Source organism: Heteronotia binoei, chromosome 4 (assembly GCF_032191835.1).
Source record: "Heteronotia binoei isolate CCM8104 ecotype False Entrance Well chromosome 4, APGP_CSIRO_Hbin_v1, whole genome shotgun sequence".
NCBI classification, from domain to species: Eukaryota; Metazoa; Chordata; class Lepidosauria; order Squamata; family Gekkonidae; genus Heteronotia; species Heteronotia binoei.
The window spans coordinates 161534355-161554820 of record NC_083226.1 but is presented as its reverse complement, the minus strand read 5'-3'; the positions used below and the strand labels follow the sequence as shown (position 1 = coordinate 161554820).

The following is a 20466-nucleotide window of genomic DNA, read 5'->3' as shown; positions in this document are numbered from 1 at the left end:
AAATCCTAGCGATCTGTAGGCAGCCCCCCAGCATCTAGCCCAGCAGATTACATGCCAGCATCCTAGCAGAGGGCAAATACCCCATTCCCTTTCCTTAGAATCATAGAGTTGGAAGGGACTCTTAAGGCCCCCCAATGGTGGAATCAACTGCCGGAAGAGGTGCGGGCCCTGCGGGATTTTAACCAATTCCGTAGGGCCTGCGAAACTGTCCTCTTCCAGCTAGCTTTTTAAGACGGAACCCCTGATAACATCAATAACACCGAGCCATCTTATACTCAATTTGATTATATTATAATGTTATATTGTTTTATTGTATCATGGTTTTACCATGTCTTGTTAGCCGCCCTGAGCCTGCCTTGGCGGGGAGGGCGGGATATAAATAAAAGTTTATTATTATTATTTTTTATTAAGGGCCATGTAACCCAACCCCCTGCACAATGCAAGAAACTCACGGGTAGCTCCCCCCTACACACGCACCCAGTGACCCTTGCTCCAACCCCAGAAGATGGCAAAACAAACAAACAAAAAACCTCTTCAGAATCCCTTGGGAAACTGGCCTGGAGAAAAATCGCTTCCTGACCCCCAGGGCTTTTTTTGAGCAGGAACGCAGTTCCAGCTGGCTTGGCACCAGGGGGGTGTGGCCTAATATGCAAATGAATTCCTGCTTTCTACCCCAAAAAGCCCTGCTGACCCCAAAGTGGCAAACAGCATTTCCCTGAGCATGTAAGAAGGGGCCACAATAACTAAGCATTGATTCAACCCTTCCTGCCCTCCTTCTCATGATCTGCCTAAGTTCACAGATTCAGCATTGCCATCAGATGACCATCTAGCCTCTGTTTAAAAACCTTATTTCTTCTGTCAGACACTTATTCTGTTCGAAGTAGTCTCACTAACTTCCGAGTACGCTCCGTTCCTCTGTTTATCCCCTGAATTTTGAGCTCCCACGAATGACCTGCTTCTCTGTCTGTTTGCCTGCACAGGCAAAGACCTCGAGCAGCCAGATCTGCGGGAGCAACGGCTTTTAGCCAAAGCCAGGGACTAAATTAAGCACGTGGCCACGAAACATATTCACGGCGGGGTTAAGTTTAAGGGCTAGGACACCTTCATTCTCCTCTCGCTGTATTACTCACACGAGTTTAATTCCTGAGACAGCACAATTCATACAGATTGAAAGCCACTTCTCGTGGTTGCTCGGATGATGTCACCGGCATGTTGTGAAGGGGGTCATTAAAGATTATGCATGTATTCTCATTAGAGTCTAGCCGGCCTACTTTCTCCCCTACCCCCCGCCACTGCTATTAAAGCTTGATAGAAAAGCAGTTGACATTATTGCAAGAACTGCTTTATCAACTCTTGGAGGGGCTGAAGGGGAGAGCCTGTGTGACTGCATGTGCGTAGGCCTGGGTAATAGGTTTGAATTACGAGTGGAGAGATATTGGTGGGATATTAGAGAATTTTTTTTAACAATAAGGGGAGTTCAGTGGTGTAATCAGTGTCCAAGGTTGTTGTGAGTTCTCCCGCCTTGGAGGTGTTTAAGCAGAACTTGGATGATTATTCGTCTGGGATACTTTAGGTCAGGGGTGGACAAACTGTGACTCAGGAGCCACATGTGGCTCTTTCACACACGTTGTGTGGCTCTTGGAGCCCCCACTGCCGTTGACCGCCTTGGAAAAGCCATTTCTTTTCTAATAATCACTTCTCTGAACCAAGCCAGCCAGTGGCTTGGAGAATGCATTTAAAGTTAAAGTTGCTTTCTTTCCACTCCTTCCCCCCTCCTCCCTCTCCTGACTCCCTCCCTCTCCTGACTCCCTTCCTCCCTCCCTCCCTCCCTCCCTTCCTTCCTTCCTTCCTTCCTTCCTTCCTTCCTTCCTTCCTTCCTTCCTTCCTTCCTTCCTTCCTTCCTTCCTTCCTTCCTTCCTTCCTTCCTTCCTTCCTTCCTGTCTTGCAGCTCTTAAACATCTGATATTTATTCTATGTGGCTCTTATGTTAAGCAAGTTTGGACACACCTACTTTAGGTCATGGTGCAGGGGGTTGACTGTGTGGTTTCCTAATTTCTGAAGGATGTTTTTTTGCTTTGCATTTCCCTCTTTCCTCATGTATATAAATTTGGTGATGTGTGAGGCCAGCAGCTTTAGATTTCTGAATTTTTCAGCTGAAATAGAATTATCCTAAATAAGGCCCAGATTCAACCGTGGCGGTCATTCGGGTGGTAGGCAGGCAAGTATTTGCATAGCCCGTGCTGTTGTTGTTGTTATCGTTGTTTCAATGTAGTGCTTGAGAAAGCTGGTGGCCATGGGATGAGTTTCCAGGTTTGTGTGTGTTTTTGTATTATATCAGGGCTCAGTGATATGGTCTTCTTAATGAGCAGGCCTCATTTTGTGCAGGAGCTCACAGGAGCAGAGCTCCAGAATCTCTAAATTGTATTGTGCTCTTTCTTTCTTAACCCTCCCCCCCCCCCCCCCCCAATACTAGCTTCTGGGCTCCATTGTCCAAGCCCTCTGTGAGAATTTTGCTGAACTCTAAGATTTGACAAACTTTCTAATATTTTCCCTCACAAAAAAATGGGAAAATAATCAAACTAGTTAAATCAGACAGATGGAAATCTTCCTCATGCCACTGTGGCCACATAGGTGAAAGTAACTGAAAAAGAATGGTGGGAGTAAGGTTTCATTGTGAGAATTACAATTCAAGAAGCATTTTAAGGTAGATGCTGAACTGATATAATTTAGTACACCTTCCGGTGATGCCAGGGGTGTGTGCGGCATATGCAAATGAGTTGTGCTAATGAGCTCTGGCACCTCCTTTTCTATGAAATGACCCCTGTTAATGAGTAGGTTTCCACGCTGGATACCAGTTATTTCAAAATACATAGAAAGACGTTTAAGCATCTAAAATCCTGACTCTGGATTTTTGTTTTATTTTTTCCCCTTGTACGACAGGCAAGGCTTTGACGTATCTTCTGCTCCAGCCTCCCAGCCCCAAACTTCCTCCACACAGCACCATCAGGAGAACCGCCATTGATCTCATAGGACGAGGGTTTACCGTGTGGGAGCCTTATATGGACGTGTCCGCTGTGTTGATGGGCCTGTTGGAGCTCTGTGCAGATGCTGAGAAACAGCTTGCCAAGTACGTACTTCTTTCCCCTCGAATTACTGGTTGGGAATGACACAGGGTAGCATTTGAGGTATCTGGTCACGGTTTCAATGACATTCATTCTGGTGGTGGGTGGAAAATGCCATCAAGTCACAGCTGACTTACGGTGACCCTGTAGGGCAGGGGTGGCCAAACTTGCTTTAACGTAAGAGCCGCATAGAATAAGCATCAGACGTTTGAGAGCCACAAGACATGAATGTCAGATGTTTGAGGGCAAGCAGGAAGATAGAAAGGGGGAGGGGGAAAGGAAGCAACTTAAACTTCAAATGGCTTGGAGAGGTGATTTAAAGAGACAAATAATAATAATAATAATAATATTTTATTTATATCCCACCCTCCCCGCCGCAGCAGGCTTTCTCCAAGCCAGTCGATGGGGTGTTGGGGGCTTTGAGAGCCACGCTATATGTGTGAAAGGGCCACATGTGGCTCACGAGCTGCAATTTGGCCACCCCTGCTTTCCAAGGCAAGAGATATTCAGAGGTGGTTTGCCATTGCCTACCTCTGCGCCACAGCCCTGGAATTCCTCGGAAGTCTCCCATCCGAATACTACCCAGTATTAGCTTAGCTTCCGCCAAAATCAGGTTCGCCTGGGCTGTCCAGGTCAGGGCAACACTCATTCTACAGAGAACTAATCTGCAGTGGTAGTGTGTATTTTTTCCTTGCAGAAGTGTGTGTGCGTTGTTTGAGGCTTGAACTATTCCAAATTAAATCCAGAATGTAAATGTAATCTTATACTTGTATAAAATCCTAGCTTTATGACAATGCTGGAAGTGTGTTAGTGGTCCCTTGTCTCTCTCATCCAACCCTTGCCCAAGATTTCAGGGATAACGAGGAGGAAAACAGAAAAACCAAGACAGATTGTTTGTTTGACATTTGCTGTGGGTCTTTTTATATCGTATAAAATTAGCAAAAGAGCCCTGTGGTGCAGAGAGGTAAAGCTGCAGTACTGCAGTCGGAGCCCTCTGCTCACGACCTGAGTTCGATCCCAGCGGTAACTGGTTCAGGTAGCTGGCTCTAGGTTGACTTAGCCATCCTTCTGAGGTTGGTAAAATGAGTGCCCAGCTTGCTGGGGGGAAAGTGTAGATGACTGGGGAAGGCAATGGCAAACCACCCCGTAAAAAGTCTGCCATGAAAACATTGTGAAAGCAACATCACCCCAGAGTCAGAAATGACAGGTGCTTGCACAGGGGACTACCTTTACCTTTAAAATTAGCAATGAGTCGAAATCTGGCACTCTGTTCACAGGCTGCAAACTTGTGGATCTGTTTCAGCTACAGGGGGAAGGGGCATTATGAGGACAAAGATTTCAGCCCACTTTCCTATGCTGCAGATTATGCATTCAGCTGCTATGGTGTGCCTTTTTTTATGTACTTCCCCCCCTTCAAAATATGGCATAGTGTTGTTTCTATGGTTTAATTTGGCTTCCTGATAATACCATGTAGCCAGTAAAATGTGTTTGTCACTTCCAAGCCCTATTCTTGTGTTTTGAGGGTAAAGGTTTTTTTTAAAAAAAATATAAAAATAAAATAAAATGTTGTGCCCTGAACCAGGGAGCATGGTTAATGCCAGGGCTACATAAAGCAGCAGCAAAAAAGGTAGCTGTATCTCTGTTCCCCTCTCAAGCTAAGAAAGTTCTAGAAAGTATTAATAACTGAGGGAACTATACAGCTACAGACTCATGCTTGCCACCAAACTGTATTCTCATCAGGGATCTGAAGCCAATCCTGACTTTCTGATGCCCACTTGTGCAGTGCATGCGTTTTCAAGCACTTTGCCACATACAAATTATGCCTTTTTTAGAAGAGCAGTGATAGTGGTACACTGAAAAAGTTATTGTGTGTGGAGAGGCCCCTGGGCAAGTCGTAATGAGGTAGGGTTTTGATTAAGCACCTTGGTTCTTCTATTATCACTCATTCTTAACTGTGGTTAAGAGAAGCCATGTTGGATCAAGCCAGTGGCCCAACCAGTCCAATCCCATGTGTCACACAGTGGCCAAAAACCAGGTGCCATCAAGAGGTCCACCAGCAGGGCCAGACTCAGTCACCTCTTCAGCCAGACACACTCTCTGTCAGGGCAATCAGGTTTCATGTTAATAAGCAAATCCGACTTAATGACTAGCCGTATCTTTATATTGATAAAATATAGCTGAGTACTGCATGCAAATTAAGAAGCAAGTCTGTTACATCAGCTCATATTTCTTTATTTGCTGAAAATTACTCAGACCAGGCTATTCCGCACTATTTTTAGTGATGGGTATAATGACAAACAAACAGTATGCAAAACTAGTAATTCAGTTTCTATCCCAAGTTTTTTCCCCCCCAGAGTGAATTGTTAATTCCGTATAGCAACCTTGCCATTCCAGTCCAAGGAGAATGTCTCAGTGGGCGTTTTGAGCTTCTTAAAAGCTTGTAGCACTTGCTTAAAACAAAGAAAAAGGCTCTTGAAATACTTTAATGCAACGAGCATACTCCACATGGCAGAACCCAATAATTTCTTTTTCAACAATGCTATGATGTACATAGTCTTAATTTCATAATCGTGTTAATGAGTTGCCCGTCTTTTTCCTTGCATGAGGGATCACAATGATTCTTTTCCAGTTTTTAATCTGACTCAGATTTCAATATGTGCACTGGAAGATCATTCCCCCCCCCCTCCTTTAAATTCATACTCTGTTCCGTCCTAGAGATTTGCAGTTACGTAACAGGAAAATACCAATTAAAATGACCTTGAGGAATCTGTATAGATGCTATTGTGTATCATCTTTTTTTTTATTTATTCCCTTACAATTTGAGTTATGTTTCATGGGAAATGCGCACACAAAATATTCACTCGGTTCTGTAAAATACAACCGGCAAGATAAATGAGAATACAGCAGGTGCTTCTCTGTTCTATTCTGATGATCTCAGTCCTTCATCAGAAAATAGAAATGCAGAAGTTGTGGTGGTCAGTGGTCACGTGCTAAAATTCATAACTGCATTTGTATAGTATATCAAATATAATTGCAGGTAGATTAAACTGTTCTGTATGCTTGCTCTGTTGCATAGATATATTTATTTTTTTCCCCGCAAAGAATTTATTTATTTATTTATATCCCGCCATCCCCGCCGAAGCAGGCTCAGGGCGGCTCACAGCAAGCAAACCAAAACAATAAAACAACAGATAAACACTAGTATTTAACAATTAGGACAGATTAAGTAATAGCAATTAAAATTATTTAAAACAATTCTGGTGCTAATGTAGTAGTTCCAAGAACTCATAATTGTTGCACTTGCAGCCATCGAGTGATGGACAAAGCCTTTCACCGGGAAGGTTTTTCTGTTGCCAGTTGTTATAACTTGAAAAATTCAGACTTTTGATGTTTACGTCTTGCTTAACCAGAAGCAAGTTAGGAAACTCCTGGAGATTTGGAGGCGGAGCCTGGGGAGGGCAGGGACCTCAGTGGGGTACACTGCTCATAGACTCCACCCTCCAAAGCATCCATTTTCTCCAGGGGAACTGGCCTCTGCAGTCTGGAGATGAGCCATAATTCCAGGGGATCCCCAGGTCCCACCTGGAGCTTGGCACCTTTATTTAACACACACACGCAAACTGTCTGCAAGTCAAACATTGTTCTATTGAGCCAAAAGTCATAACAAAATAAAGCTGATGTGTTAGAGACTGATAACAAAAAATGCAATTTCATTCCAATACAGGCCTGGTTAAATCAATTGGATTTATAACCTCTGATTAGCTGCTTTTGTGCTAACTTTTTACAAGTAATAAAAAACAAAGCGCAACCGGTTTTTTATTTATTTTATTTTTATTTTATTTTATCAAATTTATATCTCGCCCTCCCCTAATGGGCTCAGGGCGCGGCTCACAAGAGTTAAAACAACATAAAATTTAAAAGAAGATTTTAGTCACTAGTAGATCTGTGGCACCTAATAAAACCACAGTTTGAGCTATAACTGACAGTTGTGTCATTTGTTCCAGAGTCTCAAATGTAGCCAAACTGCAATTTCTTATCTATTTCTCATGGCTTAACTTATATTAGAATTTTGATGACCAGAGTTAAGTTTAAAAAACAAAATTGCCAAAAATAGAAATTCTTGCTTAAGTGAATAAATTTGTTTTAACAGTCATAGTCTAATATATGTTGATGTCTTATGAAACTGAAAGTATTGTCTCTGACTACTGTTTTGTGAGGGGAAACTGACTAAATATTATCTACCATTATCTAGCAATGTTATAATTTTATGTAGCCTACCTAGAGAAAAAGAAACAACAAAGGCATTCTGGTGACAAGAACGTGTTTTGATCTGTGTACTCCTAGTTGAAAATTTTTATTCCAAGACATGTTCAGCATCTGAGAATATAAATGTCCTAGATGAGAAAGCATAGTCCTGCATATATAAATAAGATAACTGCATGATTTTCTGCCAAGCTCAAAATACTTTTTTTCTCTTATTCTCTTGATAAATTTTGCACTAGTTTCCATCATTTAATTATTTATGGAATGGATAGTGAGGGAGGGAAAAAAAACCCGTGCTTTTCTCAGCAGTCTTAGAATTGCAGCTTGCATTTAGCATCTAAACAGATTTGGATGCATCAAGATTAAAAACTAAGGTTTTTTTTTTTAATATATGTGTGCCATACGTAATGGTTTCAGTACCACTCATCTTACAAAAATAATAAGGTCTGATATTCAATAATAATTATAAAGTAATTCCAGGGAATTTCAAATGTTCCCATTTTAAAAATTTTCTCACTTCTTATCAGAATACAGCACAGATAAAAACAATCTCTGTATTTCTGTTTTGTTTTTTGTTGGTTTGTGGCGGGGGGGGAGTTGAAAAAAGAAAAAGGAAACCTTTGGAAAAACTAACTCATTGAAACTCCCGATTTATTTTTGTTTGTTGATAAAAATGTAGTGTGAATTCAACTTTAGATTTTTACCGGCAAATGGTACTGTTTGATTTTTTTTTTTAAAAAAAATTATTTATTTTTGTACATGGTGTGTGTATAGACTAACAATATTACACTGAAAACTACGTATTTTCTCTAATCCTGTAATTGTATTATTACGTATTCTTGCATTGAACTGGTTTAAAAAAAAAACCTGTTCAATACCCTGTGATTGATGTGGATTTCCATGTGGTTAGAATGAACCTGCACAATACCCCCCCCCCATTGCACCTAGTAATCACTCTGAGTCATCAGATGACTCAACTTTGTGTACATTATGATGATAATGACTCTTTGCCTTGTATTTGCTGGCACCAGTGAAACAGATTTTCAGAGATCAGCTAAACTATGTTACTTGAGCCCAAGAAATACATACGTGGTGCTAATTCTGATGGTGTTTCAATTAAAATCCTTCTTCCTTTCCTTTCCTTTCCTTTTTTTTTTTTTAAAGGATTGAGAAATGCACATTGTGCATGCTCGTGCATTAAGCACAGCTTTTCTAAAGACCAGGTACAGTTTTTCAGGGATTCTATTTTCGGCTTCCCAGTGCATCTCCCTAGCTGTCATAAAGATTAGTATTTGCTCTCTCCGTATACAGAGCTGCTGAATAAATGAATGTATCAGCATGTAGCCTTGAGGAGACCAATGCAATTTTCATCATGATAAATTGCATAATAAGCGAGAAAGTGTTTGCTTATTAATCCATAACAAGATTTAGATTGAAAACGGCCTGTTACATCCGTGACAGGTACAGTGCTGAGTGTAAAGAGGGGGGGGGGGGACTTAAGAGGGAAAAGAAATGGAGCAACAGGGTGTGCAGGGGGTTAAGTGCGCTTCTTACCCTCCCAGTGTCCCGCTGCGCTGCCCCTTTTTGTGTGCCTGATTTACCGTGCACACAATAACAGTGCACAGCTGCCTCGCTTCTGTCGGTGATGTTAAGCATGGTTTATAAAAAGAGCTTTTATGTCAAGCGTGTGGTTTCAAGGGGTCGGTGGGGGGGGGGGGAGAGAGGAGAGGGAAAAAATCGCTTCACATTTATTGACAAAAGAAGAAAACACATGCAGTGTTTATCTTTTTGTGTGTTACATGCATGTGTGTGTGTGTGTGTGTCTGCACTTGTGTATTGAATAAAACGCATTTCCAAGCTGGAGTGTGCTGGAGAGCTTTGAATTGCATCTCCGCTGTTCTTTCCTCCTGCCCCTTCCATCGTGCCGCTCTCCCCCCCCTCCACACACCCTCCAAAACAAAAGATTAGACTGTACGTTGAGTGGAACTGTTCACTCCGGAGGATTAAGAGTATTTTTCTAGCATTAATTAGGCTTTGATTTCTAGGCTTGGACAGCTGTAGGGATCACTGTTGCCCATAATTTCTCACCCTTTGAATTTATAAACTGCAGGCTGCGATTCCGATTACTTTGTACATTGGGTCCTCATGTGCGGGGATGTAATTAAGCGTCAGCTTTTAATATTTTAATGGCAAAGGGGGTGGGGTAGGAGTGTAGTTTATCGGTACTGTTTCCATGTATCCCCCTCCCCATTTCCACAGGGCTTGTACTTAAACGGAACTTGATGGTGTGATCTTTTTTCCCCCTTCACCTTCAGACTGCAGTAGTCGAAGACTGAAAGGAATATAAAGGATATAGGGCAGCAAATGTCAGAATGAGACTGAACTGGGAGCCAGTAGATAGCACACCAGTCAGAGAGACCAGGGTTCAAATTACACCTATCCAAGAAACTCACACAGGGCCGGCCTTTCCACCTTTGGTGGGCTACTACATTTTCACACGGGGCTTTAAAGAAAAAAAAAAATTAACCATAATGTATAGATAGAAAAAGCAGCCCTGTGGCACAGAGTGGGAAAGCTGCAGTCCTGCAGTCCAAGCTCTCTGCTCATGACCTGAGTTCAATCCTGGTGGAAGCTGGGTTCAGGTAGCTGGCTCAAGGTTGACTCATCCTTCCATCCTTCTGAGGTTGGTCAAATGAGTACCCAGCCTGCTGGGGGGAAAGTGTAGATGACTAGGGAAGGCAATGGCAAACCACCCCGTAAAAGGTTTGCTGTGATGCAATGTCACCCCAGAGTCAGAAACGACTGGTGCTTGCACAGGGGACTACCTTTACCTTTTATAGATAGAACATCATGTCTTGGGCAGTGATGCTCTGTCTGAAAGCCAGTTTGGTGTAGTGGTTTAGTGTGTGCACTCTTTTCTGGGAGAACCGGGTTTGATTCCCCACTCCTCCACTTGCACCTGCTGCAATGGCCTTGGGTTAGCCATAGCTACTGCAGGAGTTGTCCTTGACAAGGCAGCTGCTGTGAGAGCCCTCTCAGCCCCTCCCACCTCACAGGGTGTCTGTTGTTGGGGAGAAGATATAGGAAATTGTAACCCGGTCTGGGTCTTTGATTCAGAGAGAAGGGCAGGGTATAAATCTACAGTCTTCTTCTTGGTTCACGGGGGGCCACAGTGGGAGGACTTAAGAACATAAGAGAAGCCATGTTGGATCAGGCCAACGGCCCATCAAGTCCAACACTCTGTGTCACACAGTGGCAAGTTCTCTCCCCATTGGTAGACCTCCTGATGGTACCTGACTTTTGGCCACTGTGCGACGCACAGTGTTGGACTGGATGAACCATTGGCCTGATCCAACATGGCTTCTCTTATGCTCTTGGGTACACATGGAGCTATCTTATACTGAATCAGATTTTTGGGTCCATCAGGATCAGTATTGTCTATCCAGCCTGGCAGCAGCTTACCAAGATTTCTGGATGAGGTCTTTCACATCAGCTACTACTTGATCCTCAGAACTGGAGCTTCCAGAGTTCAACCTGGGACCTTCTGCATGCCAAGCAGATGCTCTGCCAAGTAGCCAAAGTCCCTCCCTGTGGAAAATGGAAAATCAATAATGTCCTCCTAACCTACAAGAACAGCTACAGTCTTAATGCCAAAGCTAAGATACTATGGCAGTAGAAAACAGCAAGACTCCAGTAGCACCTTTAAAAACTAACAAAATTTGTGGCAGGATAAATGCTGATGAAGTAAGCAGCAACTCACAAAAGTTCATACCCTGCCACAAATTTTGTTTACCTTTAAGCTACTGCTGGGCTCGCTTATTCAGGGATGTCAAACATAAGGCCCGTGGGATGGATCTGACCCCCAAGCAACTTACTTCCCCTGTTTCCTTTTTGAAGACTGCTGCTGAAGCTGAACTGTAGCTTCTCTCCCTCCATCTCTCTCCCTCTCTCCTCTCCCCCATCTCTCTCTCTCTCACACACACACACACAGATAGCTTTTGCTTTCTTCTCTGGGGCTGCTCCTCCTCTTGGAGACGAAGAGAGGGGGAGGAAAGAGAGAGACAGAAAATGAAGTTGGAGTCCCGTGGCAGCTTTAAAACCAACAACATGTTATTCCAGGTGTAAGCTTTTGTCTTCAAGCACTTTCCTTCAGAGCGAAGGTGGATGGATTCTTCTGAAAAAGCACAATGTACACCGAGGAAATTATTTTGGCTTATTCTGAAAAGGGGGTTTTGTGGTTGCTGTTTAAGATTGGATTTCTCTGTTCTTATCTGGATTTCTTTTTCTTTCAAAAAGACCCAGATTAAGAATTAAGAGCACCTGGATTGGCCCTTATATCGTGGAGAGTGGAGTGATTTCAGATGCCAAATGATAATAGCACACATTGGTAATAAGACAGGAAAACATCTCAATTTCATCCTGGAGGATACAGCGTCTTGAGCTTCATTGTCAATTGCAGTTCAGCAGTCTCTGTTTCTGATCTCCCCTTGAAATTCCTTTGTAGGAGCACTGCAGCTGAATGTTGTGGTTCCTAAAGTCAAACCAATGTCCATTTCTTCTTTGCATCCTCCTGGACTGAATCCTCCTGGATGAAACCGAGACCTAGGTTTCCTGTCTCATTGTCAATGCTGATATCCCCATGCCTGCTACCCCTCTGCTTATCACACCTAATCCAATCAAGCCTTTTATTGTCATGCACCTGCTATTGTCATTCGGCATCTGAAATCACCTTAATAAAGTTTATATCTCCAGTACCGCATGTCACATTTTATGGCACTCATGGCCCGGCCCAACAAAGTGACATTTATGTCAGATCTGGCCCTCATAACAAATACATTTGATACCTCTGGCTTTCATCATTCTTCTTTCCTCCGTTTATCCTAACAACCAACCCTGTGAGGTAGGATAGGCTGAGGGTGCATGACTGGCCCAAGATCACCCGGCTAGCTTTCATGGCAGAGTGGGGATTAAAACCTGGTTCTCCCATATCTCAGCACAACACTCTGACATCTACACCACAAAAATGGCGATATAGTAAAGGAATGAATGCAGGGTCTCTTAGGATGGAACTATATTAACTATAAATCCAGTAGCACTCAAAAGACCAACAAGACTCCCAGGGTATAAACCAGGGGTGGCCAAATTTACTTAACATAAGAGCCACATAGAATAAAAGTCAGATGTTTGGGAGCCACAAGACAGGAAAGAGGGAGGGAGGGAGGGAAGGAAGGTAGATAGATAGATAGATAGATAGATAGATAGATAGATAGATAGATAGATAGATAGATAGATAGATAGATAGATAGATAGATAGATAGATAGATAGGGAGGGAGGGAGGGAGGGAGGGAGGGAGAGGTGGAAAGAAAGTAGCTTCAGCCTTAAATGCGTTCTTCAAGCAGCTGCCTGGCTTGTCTTGGAGAAGTGATTTAAAGAGAGAAATGCCTTCTCCAAGCCAGCTTTGAGAGCCTCACAATATGTGTGAAAGAGCCACACGTGGCTCCTGATCCACAGTTTGTCCATCCCTGGTATAAGCTTTCGAGAGCTCATACCTTGGGAATCTTGTTGGCTTTTTGGTGCTTCCAATAAAATATTAGCATAGAATGTCAGCAATTTCTTTCTGTCCTACTGCAGACCGATATCACTACCCCACCCTCACCCCTCTGAAAATACGTCACATGTTGTTGCCTCATTTCAAAGAAGTCCCCCCCCCTCCCAGTTACATCTTGCAGCCACAGAGGATGTGATTTTCAGGGGGTAGCACTCCTGCTTCTGAATATTGTGGTTTCAGTAGCCACCATCTGAGATTGGGGGGTTGGAGTCTTTTAAAACAATCCTGGCACTATGCATAGTAAATTGTAGTTCTGTCTGTAGTGTTACTGATACAGAAGTGTAAGATCTCCCGTTTGAAATGATGGCCATTGCTTTTCCCGTCAGTGCCGTTCTTGCATCTGCTTTTGTTTCAGGCCAGGCCTTTGCACTGCTGTCCTGCTCCTTCAAGCAGAGTTCTTGCTCTGGCAGGCCAGCTGGCCCAGCAACAGGAGGGGGTTAATCTCTGGCCACATACTAGTACTGCAGAGTGTCATTAATGAATTAACAAGGAGCCTGTTGCTTTTTAGTAAAAATCCATCCCTTGCCCAACAGGAGGAGAAAGAGTGCTGTTGAGAGAAGCCAAGGGCGTATCTTCCTTAACAGCAAACTTTTTAACATGGGGAAGTTGCAATCAAAATTCTTTTTTTAAAAAAAAAAAAAATTGCATTAAAAAAAATAGAGCTGTAGCATCTTTGGTATGTCCCTCACAGAAATTGCGTGACCATATAGTGTTAAGAACATAAGAGCCCTGCTGGAGCAGAGCAGTATTCCACCTAGACTCACACAGCCGGAATGCCAAGGTGCATTTCTGGAGGGGGGAAATGAAGGAAATTTGAGTAGAGCCGCCCTGAGCCTGCTTCGGTGGGGAGGGCAGGATATAAATCAAATAAATAAATAAATAAATAAATAAATAAATAAATAAAAAGAACAGAACTCAAGAAGCAATTTCCAAAAGCCTTGTGTATGGTTCTCACTTTAGCATTGGGAAAAGTGCAGAAAAGGGCAACTAGAATGATTCAAGGGTTGGAACACTTTCCCTATGAAGAGAGGTTAAAACACTTGGGGCTCTTTAGCTTGGAGAAACGTTGGCTGCGGGGTGACGTGATAGAGTTTTACGAGATTATGCACGGGACAGAGAAGGTAGAGAAAGAAGTACTTTTCTCCCTTTCTCACAATACGAGAACTTGTGGGCATTCAATGAAATTGCTGAGCAGTTGGGTTAGAATGGATAAAAGGAAGTACTTCTTCACCCAAAGAGTGATTAACAAGTGGAATTCACTGCCACAGGAGGTGGCGGCGGCTACAAGAATAGCCAGCATCAAGAGGGGATTGGATAAACATATGGAGCAGAGATCCATCCGTGGCTATTAGTCATAGCATATTGTTGGAGCTCTCTGTCTGCGGCAGTGATGCTCTGTATTCTTGGTGCTTATAGTCCCACTGGTGGACCTCTTGATAGCACTTGGGTTTTTTGACCACTGTGTGACACAGAGTGTTGGATTGGATGGGCCATTGATCCAACATGGCTTCTCTTATGTTCTCTTAAGATTGTGAGTGGTCTCAGATTCATATTCTAGACAAGCCCTGCCTAAATTAATGGCAGAAGCCCTTTAAAGAAGGCACTGAGCTCATACTTTGCATTCAGAAGGTCCTGTGTCCTATCCCTGGGCCTCCATTGTCCAGTCACAGCAGGAGAGGGAAGAAGGTAATGTAATCCCTGCCCTCCCTTTTTTCTTAGCTTCTTCCCCTAGCCAAGCCCTACTGAAGAAATCCTGGAGTCAACTTGGGTTTGACATCTTGGCTCAAGTTGAAACACAGGTTTCCAGTTCTTGAAGTGGAAGCACAAACCCAAGTTGACTGGCTTGGACATACCCAGTAAAGTATGGTTTGCCTGAACCAAGAAGTCACTGGGGAGTTGGGATGAAGAGAGTGGTTGTGGGTGGGAATACAAGAGTCTGAGGCTTTGAGTGGGCCCACAACTACAACTAGGGGCCATTGCATGTGAACTAGGGGCTAGACTCTGACAGTGTGGCTGTTGCTGTTTCATAGCAAACTGCTTAATGTGTGCCCTAGAGCACTAGTCTTCATCCCAGGGTTCAGAACCCTCATCTGAGTCCCAAAGAGTTGTTGTTTTGTTTCACTGGTCTTCTAAAGGATGGGCGGTCAGAGTATATGCAAAGAGAGAAAGGACACCCTTGATTCTCTTTTGCAAACAGCCTGAGAGGGGCAGTGGCCACAATGACAGCAGGTCTCTCAGCAGTGGAACAGATTCTCTTTTAGTACAGGCAAGTTCAAACAACTGTCCCAGCAAAACTCTCCCATGCCTCCTCTGCAAGTTTTTTTTTTTTTTACCACAGTGAACTTTTTATATTTTGTACAACAATAACTATGAAACTATGCAATTACTCTATTAATGCAAAACGTTCAAATCCACATCTCGTTAAACAAGTCCACTCTACAAAAAAATCTGGAAGACAATGAAACTCTTAGAAAGACACTGAAGTCTCTTGCTCCTGGGATCCAGAGCTGTTTTGTTTTTTGTTTTGTCTTTTTAAATAATTCCTTCAGCACTCGTGACGCAGAGTGTTAAAGCTGCAGTACTGCAGTCCTAAGCTCTGCTCACAATCTGGGTTCAGGTAGCCGGCTCGAAGTTGACTCAGCCTTCCATCCTTCCGAGGTCGGTCAAATGAGTACCCAGCTTGCTGGGGGGAAAGTGTAGATGACTGGGGAAGGCAATGGCAAACCACCCCGTAAAAAGTCTGCCGTGAAAACTTTGTGAAAGCAACATCACCCCAGAGTCGGAAATGACTGGTGCTTGCACAGGGGAACTTTCTTTTCCTTCCCTGAGTACTCTGTTTGAAGGACTTTTGTTTTGTAGAGTGGACTTGTTTAATGAGACGTGGATTGAGTAATTTACCAGTACTTTGCTACTGCCAGAGACGTAGCATTTGAACGTTTTGTATTAATAGAGTAATTGCATATAGCTTCATATTTATTGTTGTACAAAATATATAAAGTTCACAGTGATATAAGATATTGAATTGTATGAGGAGTGCATTTTCCTGTGTTTTATATAGTTGTGCACTGTTTTAACACAGGAGCCCATTTTTGTTCTCGTCCTCTGCAAGTATGGCACACCCGCACCAGTTGGTCCTCAAGTGTACCTTTGAAGTCCCCCACTCCTGTCAGTGAGGCTGCAATACAAGCAGCTCCTCTTCCTGTCACATGATTTCCTGCTGTGTGCTTTTGCTGTCCAGTGGGCCCCATGCCGCTACCTGGAGGTTGATTAACAGTGGTTCTTGGGTCTGGAAACGCTGAAGACATTAACAAGCAAAGGAGTAACCTTTTAAATTCCATCTTTGAATATTGTCCTTGTAATGCAAAGCTGCAGTACTGCAGTCAGAGCCCTCTGCTCACTCCCTGAGTTTGATCCCGGTGGAAGCTGAGTTTAGGTAGCTAGCTGCAGGTCGACTCAGCCTTCCATCCTTCTGAGGTCGGTAAAAACCCAACAACCCAGCTTGCTGGGGGGAAAGCATAGATGACTGGGGAAGGCAATGGCAAACCACCCTGCAAAAAGTCTGCAGTGAAAACGCTGTGTTGCAATGTCACCCCAGAGTTGGAAACGACTGGTGCTTGCACAGGGAACTACCTTTACATTTTTAATGCAAGGAATTCTGAACTGGAGCATCATGTTTGAAAGTCGGCTGTATCCTCCATTTATAATGGCTGCACTTAGAAGGAGAGGGACTCAGCACAGCAGGCTGAAATGGAAGTGAAATCAGTCTTTTTTTTTTCTCTGAGCTCTTTTTTGCCCTGTAAGCCAGAACAAACCAGTGTAGTTGGCTGATTGGAATAATAATGGTAGCACAGCTGAGTGCATAATTGTCTATAAAACTTCGGCCAGGAGGTAAAAACACACTATTTTCTTTGGATGGCACTGTATATTTTGCATTGCCCTTGGTTCCATCATATGTATTCAGTGCTACAGCCAGATAATTTGTTAACAAGGCCTTTTTAACACTTTGGACAGATGCACATACTGTTTTCAATCTTCACGGTTAATTATTTGATTTTGTATTAGATGCTAGAACACCCTGACTCCTAATCACCGCTCATTGTTGGAAGTCCATTATATTCTAACTGTTTGAGTGCTCCCGTTGACCTTGAACTGACATTATAAGCTGTGTCTAATCTTTTCACTCTATATTTCTAATGCCTCTTTTCTTTCGGGGGGGGGGGTTCTCTCCCCCCCTCTTTGTCTGATCTCCGATTAGCATCACAATGGGGCTGCCTCTGAGTCCAGCAGCTGACTCCGCCCGCTCCGCCCGACACGCTCTCTCGCTCATTGCCACGGCTAGGCCACCCGCCTTCATAACAACCATCGCCAAGGAGGTGAGCAGAACTTTTTTCCGCTGCTCGCTGAGCTGCACTTCAGAAAGAACAATTACTTCTTTGTTTAGCGACAAGAACTGTTTAGGAATTGATTTCCCCGTCTTTTTATATATATATATTTTCTTTATGTTTTGCTTTTGTTTCTCATTCGTCTCTGTATGTGTACGTGTTACGTTTCTGGGTTTTGTACGCTCTGCGTTCTGTATGCGTGTAAGAGAGAGAGATAATATATAGAGTTCTGTGCTGTATAATATAAAACAGGGGTGGCCAAACCTGCTTAACATAAGAGCCACAAAGAATAAATGTCAGATGTTTGAGAGCCACAGGACAAGAACGTTAGATGTTTGAGAGCATAAAGACAGTAAAGGAGGGAGGGAGGGACAGGTGGAAAGAAAACAACTTTAAGTGCATTATCCAAGGTATTTAAAACACTTGGAGAAGTGATTTAAAGAGAGACATATCTTCCCCAAGCTGGCCAATGGGATGGTGGGGGCTTCGAGAGCTACACAATATGTGTGAAAGAGTCTCATGTGGCTCCCAAGCCACAGTTTGGCCTCCCTGAGCCAGTTTGGTGTAGTGGTTAAGTTCGCGGACTCTTATCTGGGAGAACCGGGTTTGATTCCCCACTCCTCCACTTACAGCTGCTGGAATGACCTTGGGTCAGCCATAGCTCTGGCAGAGGTTGTCCTTGAAAGGACAGCTGCTGTGAGAGCCCTCTCAGCCCCACCCATCTCACAGGGTGTCCGTTGTGGGGGGAGAAGATGTAGGAGATTGTAATCCGCTCTGAGTCTCTGATTCAGAGAGAAGGGTGGGGTATAAATCTTTAATTCTTCTTCTTCTGATATAAAGTGTACGAAAGCGAACTAAATGGCCCTGAGTCCTTAGAAATACATAGTTAATAACAGCATTTTTAAAATGAAGAAATGGCTGGCAGAAACCCACATAAAATTATTAAACTCTCCAGCTTTTGCCTTAATTGGTAACAGCTGATAGGTTTCAAAATGTACATGCTTGGTAGCTTTTTGCGGAGTACTTTTTAAATGTGTGGATATTACTTGGGATCGTGAGCTCAGAGCAGATACCCAAATCGAAGTACAGACATACGGCAAGGATTCTTTTTGCCACATCGCAGCATGACGAATTAATTTACTTATAGCCCTCTTTACACTGGAGGTGGATTGCACAGTATAAAAACAATGGTATCTAATACGCAGTGCAATAGGACTAGGATTACAAAAATTAGAAACTATGCCAAAAACAAACAAACCAACCCAACAACCCAGACAGGATTCATCAAACAAAATCACAGAATTAGAACAAAATTACAGAATTAGAACTCAATGCAGCAAGAGCCAACTAATATATACAGTGAATAGATAATGCATATTGATAAACGGTGGCATAGACTACAGTCCTAGTCTCTTTATAAAAGCGCCTTCCTGAGCCATTCCATTAATACTAGAGCCCTGATCTCTTATGGTAAAAATGCCCTCCTGAATAGTTCTGTTTTACATAGTTTGCAGAGGCCTTCCCAACCTCCTTAAGCATACCATTCCACATGGTGGAAGCCACCATAGAGAGCACACATTTGCAGACAGCTGTTTTACACATTCTCAGAATAAGGAACTAGAACCGGTGGCAGCGCTTTGTAAACGTGTAATGGGCAGATTCTCAGAAGAAGATGATATTGGATTTATCTCTGACTCTTCACTCAAGAGTCTCAGAGTGGCTCACAATCTCCTTTATCTTCCTCCCCCACAACAAACACCCTGTGAGGTGGGTGGGGCTGAGAGAGCTCTCACGGCAGCTGTCCTTTCAAGGACAACTCCTGTGAGAGCTATGGCTAACCCAAGGCCATTGCAGCAGGTGCAAGTGGAGGAGTGGGGAATCAAACCTGGTTCACCCAGTTAAGAGTCCACACACTTAACCACTGCACCAAATTGGCTTTCAGACAGAGCATTACTGCCCAAGAAGACAGAGCATCACTGCCATTGTCTAGAAGAAGAAGAAGAATGCAGATTTATACCCCACCCTTCTATCTGAATCAGAGACTCAGAGTAGCTTACTATCTCCTATATCTTCTCCCCTCCTCCCCACAACTGACACCCTGTGAGGTGGGTAAGGCTGAGAGGGCTCTCACAGCAGCTGCCCTGTCAAGGACAACTCCTGCAATAGCTATGGCTAACCCAAGGCCATTCCAGCAGCTGCAGGTGAAGGAGTGGGGAATCAAATTCGGTTCTCCCAGATAGGAGTCCGCACACTTAACCATTACACCAAACTGGCTCTCAGTGCCTCTCACAGATTCTGTAGCTTCAAGTAAACAGGCCACAGTCCGAGATGTATAGTTAGAGGTGTGAAATGTCCCTCCACATCCATGACACTGCTGCTAACGATCTCTTATGGTACGTGGACCTAGCGCCTGTGCAAGTCATCGCTAACATTATGATGAACCTTATAACTGCAAGCAGAACTGCAAATATAGTCCACTTTTCCCATGTGCATTCTTTGGGCGGTAAATGCCCGCTCAAAAGAAAGGTCTTATAGTACATCCAGACATCACCTGAGCCATGTTAAATCCTTGCAGAAACTGACGTGTGGCATCACCTACCCCTTGGTCCGTTCAGCTGGAGATCCGGGATTGAACCTGAGACCTTCTGCGTGCAAAGTAGAGGCTCTTCCACCGAGCCACAGCCCCTCCCAAGTCCATCTGGCTTTGGCAGTGCAATCCTGTTCAGTCCGTAATGCATTGATTTCTTTTGGTTTAGACTGCAGTAACGGCCCAGGCTAGCCTGATCTCATCCTGTCTTGGCAGCGAAGCCAGGTCAGCCCTGTTTAGATGGGAGACCACCAAGGAAGTCCAGGGTGTCCTTGAAGAGGCAGGCAATGGCAAACCACCTTGACTTGAAAACCTTAACGGGGATGCTGTAAGTCAACGGTGACTTTACAGCACTTCCCACCGCCAACTCTACATAGGATTGCACCATGAAAGAACCAAAGTTATCAATTTTCATTTGAAAAATTATAAGTTGTAACCCAAAGATACGAGGGAAATTGTAGCAATTCACCCCCCCAAAGGGTTTCAGAGACAGAAAGCCAGCA

At 43.6% G+C, this 20466-nt stretch overlaps 1 protein-coding gene across 3 annotated transcripts in view; it reads left to right on the top strand.

The window, feature by feature from the left end:
* WDR7 (WD repeat domain 7) overlaps positions 1-20466 on the top strand; it is a 301241-nt gene that overhangs the window by 184413 nt on the left and 96362 nt on the right. For all 3 annotated transcript variants that reach the window (XM_060236131.1, XM_060236133.1, XM_060236130.1), the window contains 2 exons: positions 2941-3127; positions 17250-17367. In XM_060236131.1, coding sequence (XP_060092114.1) covers positions 2941-3127; positions 17250-17367 — 305 coding nt within the window. The remainder of the gene's footprint in view (positions 1-2940; positions 3128-17249; positions 17368-20466) is intronic.